Source organism: Triticum dicoccoides, chromosome 4B, assembly GCF_002162155.2.
Source record: "Triticum dicoccoides isolate Atlit2015 ecotype Zavitan chromosome 4B, WEW_v2.0, whole genome shotgun sequence".
NCBI lineage: Eukaryota > Viridiplantae > Streptophyta > Magnoliopsida > Poales > Poaceae > Triticum > Triticum dicoccoides.
Window position 1 is genome coordinate 103,127,137 of NC_041387.1, and position 5,733 is coordinate 103,132,869.

The following is a 5,733-nucleotide window of genomic DNA, read 5'->3' on the forward strand; positions in this document are numbered from 1 at the left end:
CTCTACAAAAGGAGGGCCTGGACTATGGTGGTGATTTTTCAACCTCATCTGCATTTACCTTAGAGAAGGTTTGGACACTTGGTAGATTACAAGTAGAAGCAAGACACACAACACCTCCCCATTCCAGGGAAGGAATTGTAGTTCACTATCCACCATATCAACAAACACAAGGCATGCATAGGATATTATACAACCATGCGGCCTGAACTTGGGTAGATCGTAGTGCGTTTTTACTCTTTCCCCTCTAATACTAATACAGTCTGGCATGTATTCCACACACGCACGACAACACCTTCCATCTTAAATTACTTGTTTTGGATTTATCTGGATGTAGATGTATATAACATTAAACCATATCTAGATACATCCATATTTGTAAGATAAATAATTCGGGTTGGAGGTAACACTACGTCAACTCATGGCCTGGCTGTATCTTGAATTATCACGTAAACAGTGGCTACTGTGGCAAGCAAATGTTTCTTTAAGAGCAAGATGGCTTAACTTAGTCCTGATCCGTAAACAACACCCGATCGAGTAATTAATTGTTTTCATCTATGTTGGATTTTTTTATTTAGAATCCTTTTATGCGGGATTAAGCCTCGCCAGAATGGGAAACCAACTGAACTCAAAAGAAAAAGAAAAAGGAATGGGAGACAAACTGCACGCCATATCGCACCATTCGGCCGCGTGGATCGACTTGTGTTGGGTGCACCTAGTCAAAGAAAGAAATAGATGGGACAAAACTCGCACCATGTCGCTCGCGCCTCGTTGTCTCCGGCGGCTTCCTGTGATCCTGTCTGCGTCACTCGCAAGATTCCAACGAACAGATTAGATATCTAGGCATAGTAGTATAGATGGAGAAAAAAAAGTCTAAACAGATGTCATCGGCCCGCCGGCCGGTGGAGAAGATATCAACAGTTTGATGGTGTATCTTCCTTTTATTATCTTCTAATTCTAATAATCTGGTGATATTATTTTTCAAACCAACGCAACAAACCAATCAGGGCGTATATATAGGGAAGGGTCCAACTCCATCTCCGTCTCCATCTCCATCCCTGGGTTGGGTTGGGTGCACACTTCTCTCCCACCCCCACCAGGCCACCACCATCTCTCCCTCCCCTGTTTCTCGCCTTATCTCCATTGCCGCCTGCCGCGCGCTTCAGCTAGCCCAGCCGAGGAACGAGGAGGAGCGGGTTGCTGTCATGGCGGCGTCGGCGGCGGCGGTGATGGAGGAGCTGCGGGGTAGCTTCAGAGAGGGGCGGACGCGGCCGGCCGAGTGGCGGACGGCGCAGCTCAGGGCGCTCGTCAGGATGATCGAGGAGAAGGAGGACGACATCAGCGACGCGCTCCACGCCGACCTCGCCAAGCCGCGCATGGAGGCCTACCTCCACGAGGTATGTCGCAGCTCCATCTCCATGCCGAATCTCCAAGTTGACTCCAGCAGGATAGGAAGATTCTTGGGTTGGTAAGAACTGGAACGGAATTCCAGCTCTGCCTGCATGATTCTCTCTTCCCCCCCGTGCCCGTGCGTGATTGCGTCCGGTTTATCAATCCATGGAAGTAGATTTTATTTATCATCGGAGCTTGCCGGCGCTGGATCAGTAAAGTTATTCTTACGCCGCAATACAATTGGTCCCGTGAAGTTCGTCTGGACTTTCCCGTATCCGATTTTGAATGAAGCAGTGAAGTTCTTCCCATTAATTGTTCGTCTTGCACAGATACTCCTCACAACTCACAAGATTCGTTTTGTCTTTGGACCATCTTTCCTGCTCCTCGGCCGAATTAGTTCAATCAGGCTACTCCGTTAATCGAAACCTTGGCGGGGTTGTTGGCCAGCGGTGGCTTTGGGAAAGTTAGGCGTGTTAGTCCCTTTCCTCGCAACTCCCGGAAAGGGTTGCGTGCCAAAATAAATAATTAAATGATTACTCCTCCATTGCCGGCGGCGTCCCTTCCAAGAAAACCCTCGCTTTGTTTGCTCCCGTGTCAGACAAAGTCTGCGTCCTCAATCAAATATCCCGCCTGCGTAAACATTTTTTGTGTTTCCCCAAATTTTCAATTTGGGGAGCAGATGCAACTTGCATCAGTTTCTACTACGTGCTCTCTTCTTGCAAAGACTTCCGTTGAAATATCATATTCGTCTGAGGCAGGGGTTCCTAAGCTGGCCAGTCACAGTCTGCAGTTACTCAAGCATTGCCTTTACTATCAAGCTAGGACTAGGAAATGCCATACTGGTCAAATTTGGTGATTGCAATCTGTAAAACAACAGATGTAAATGAACAGAGAAGCATGATTGCTTCACAACACGTTTTTGCCGGCCTAGTAAATGACGATGACCACATGTTGTTGACATCTGTCTGTTCATGACTCAGATATCGCTGGCGAAAGGGGCCTGTATGTTTGCCTTGAAGGGGCTCAAGAATTGGATGAAGCCCGACAAGGTAGGGAAATCCATTCTCCACACGTTACTGATTACATTCGTTTGTAAACAAAATCCATTGTTTTTTGCTGATATGGGGTGTGTGAACTTTACTACTATATATACATATATATATATATATATATATATATATATATATATATATATTCCAGGTACCTTCTGCCATAACTACATTCCCATCCACTGCTCAAATCGTGCCGGAGCCCCTGGGTGTCGTTCTCGTCATATCAGCCTGGAACTATCCTTTCTGTAAGTCAATGGCATTGAAGAGGGATTTTAATCCATGCAATTCGTGTGGGAGAGGCTACGAGGATACACTATTTAACCATTGATTAATCTGTTGCCTGATGGCGCTGGAGGTTTATGGCATGAGTTTGATATGCTCCCGTGTCCCGCGCTCAAGGATTGGCTACATGCCAATCTGTTTCGTAGTTGGTACCTTTCCTTTTCGTCAAACAGACATCGATTTCTGCAGTTATGCTCTAACGCAATCTTATGTCACAAGTCCGGATTTTTTTCAACACATGCGCATTACGACAGGCAGGTTTCGACAGTCTTAATTATGGTGCCATTACATTTTTGGTGACCAAAAAAATATTTTTAGTTATTATTTTACCATCTAAACACTTGATATCTTGGGACTGATGCTTTCGACCAGTTGAATTTGGTCAGAAATTGTAAATTAGTTTCCCCCTTCTGTATTGAGTGTTTTTTGCCTGTTAGATTCCTGGATGACCGTTCGATATTAAGATGACTAATAATCTCACCTTCGTTATAGTGCTATCCATCGAGCCCGTCATTGGAGCAATTGCTGCTGGGAATGCTGTTGTGCTGAAGCCATCAGAAATTGCGCCAGCAACATCGTCATTGTTCGCGAAGCTGCTACCAGAGTACGTTGATAGCTCGTGTATAAAAGTTGTGGAGGGAGGTGTCACTGAAACAGGTGCACTCTTAGAACAAAAATGGGATAAGATCTTCTACACAGGTTAAGTTCTTACCTGTCAAATACTTTCTGCTTCTTCAATTAATGCTGCTGTGTTTCTAACAGTGCACTCGTTCATTTGAACTGCAGGAAATGGTAATGTAGCCCGCGTAGTGTTGGCAGCAGCTGCGAAGCATCTAACCCCTGTTGCTCTGGAGCTCGGTGGAAAATGCCCTGTTATTGTTGACTCTAACGTCGATTTGCATGTAAGCGATATCTAAAAATATTGTCAACTCTTACAACAAAAAGTAGTCTTTTGGTTTTCTTAACAGAGATTTTCCTTCAAGGTTGCTGCTAAGAGGATTGCTGTTGGTAAATGGGGCTGTAACAATGGCCAGGCATGCATTGCTCCTGATTACATCATAACGACAAAAGCGTTCGTTACAGAGCTGGTATCTACACTACTATTATAACTACCAGCCAAATAATTGCTTGTGCCAACTGAAGTTCTATATATAGCTTATCTATGAAATAAACTTTGTACAGGTTGACTCTTTGAAAAGAGTCTTGGAAAGGTTCTACGGGGAGGATCCGTTGCAATCGGCGGACCTGTCTCGTATTGTGAATATTAGCCATTTCGGACGATTAACGAAGTTGATAGACGACAAAGAAGTTGCCGCCAAGATTCAGCTCGGTGGCCAGACAGATCAGGAGCAACTGTGAGAACTTGACAATTTATAGCGTGAACTTTCAGTCACAAACTCACAGTTGGGTTCTGGAAGGTGTTTAATTGAGTGCTAACTTTTGTTTCTTATGTCGCAGAAAAATAGCTCCTACGGTGTTGGTAGATGTTCCTCTTGATACAGCACTTATGACAGGGGAAATATTTGGCCCATTGCTTCCAATTATAACGGTTAGTACTCCTCTGCCTTGATTTGAGACAATAAGTAGTGTTCCTAGAGTGCACTGAAGTCTGCTTGACAATATTCAGAATTAAACCCAACTCTGTTTGGATTCTTTGAACTATGGTTGTCAGGTCGACAAGATTGAAGAAAGCATCGCACACATCAACGCCGGGGCGAAGCCACTCGCAGCCTACCTCTTCACCAAGGACAAGAAACTGCAACAAGATTTCGTCTCAAACGTCTCGGCAGGAGGCATGCTCGTCAACGACGTCGCCTTACACGTAACTGCTCATGAACTCTGTTAATCAATCTTCTGAACCAATAGCATGCTTCCTCCTGAACACATAACATTTTGCAGCTGACGAACCCACATTTGCCGTTCGGTGGCGTGGGCGACAGCGGCACGGGGTCGTACCACGGCAAGTTCAGCTTCGACTGCTTCACCCACAGAAAGGCGGTGCTGATCCGCGGGTTCGGTGGCGAGGCGAATGCAAGGTACCCGCCCTACACAGCAGAGAAGCAGAGGATCTTGAGGGGCCTCATCAAGGGCAGCTTCTTTGCGCTGATCCTTGCGCTCCTGGGGTTCCCGAGGGAGAAGCGTTAGCTGAGTTGAGCTCCCTCCCTTCTCCAGTACAGCGTAGCAGGATTGTTCATGTTCATGAGGGCGATGTGGTGCACTTCTGCACTGAAGCGCCAGTGCGCGAGTGTGTATGGGACTATCATCGGATTTCTGGATGTAATTTAATTTTACATAAATAAACCTGGTTTGCTAGTTACTCTAGCGTGAAGCATGAAGAGGATTATGCCCTGCTTGCAAGAATTGTCCGTAATGATTCATCATTTCATTGCATTGTGAGACTTTCTGCATTTGTTAGTTAAGGGAGTTTAGAACAAGCTTGACAGCCCGAAGGACCGGTTGCACAAAAACCTACTCCCCGGCATAATACTACACAAATGAGTTACTCCCGTCAAACCCCAAATGAGTTACTCCACAGGGCTAAGCCGCCCAACAACACGAGCTGTTCGTCTCTAACTTAGAGACCATAGAGTCGACATGCGGGTGTTGAGCATGCTTGAAGTGGACACGCCAGAGATCGGCATCATCCCGGCAGCACTTGAGGGTGGTCACAAGCGACTGAGCATTGTTTCGGAACACGACCTCGTTCCTTCTCTTCCATAGACGCCAACAGCAAAGCATCACGAAGGCGGACGGCGAGGCCGCCCCAACTGCAGGAGAGGCGTCGAACTGGTGGAGGGAGGCCACTGAGGCGCCGGCCGTTGTCAGCCCCAGACGTGTCCAGAAGCACACCGCGAACGGACATCCGAAGATGAGGTGATCGGCAGTTTCCAGAGCTGCAGGGCAGCAGGGGCACCCAGCTTCCGCCGCGGTGAGAATGGTCTTCCGCAGGCGTCCCGCGTGTGCACCCGCGCCATGGTGAGTAGCCAACAGAAAAAGATCCTCGCATTGT

General features: G+C 46.8%; 1 protein-coding gene across 1 annotated transcript; it reads left to right on the forward strand.

The window, feature by feature from the left end:
• The first annotated feature begins 1,034 nt into the window (after positions 1-1,034).
• Positions 1,035-5,009, forward strand: LOC119295284 (aldehyde dehydrogenase family 3 member H1-like). Its single transcript, XM_037573683.1, has 10 exons — positions 1,035-1,394; positions 2,370-2,438; positions 2,590-2,686; positions 3,216-3,422; positions 3,510-3,625; positions 3,707-3,811; positions 3,906-4,078; positions 4,182-4,272; positions 4,396-4,545; positions 4,623-5,009. Exons 1-10 carry the CDS (start codon positions 1,203-1,205, stop codon positions 4,866-4,868), a joined length of 1,446 nt encoding a protein of 481 aa, XP_037429580.1. The 5' UTR covers positions 1,035-1,202; the 3' UTR covers positions 4,869-5,009.
• The last annotated feature ends 724 nt before the right edge of the window (positions 5,010-5,733 follow it).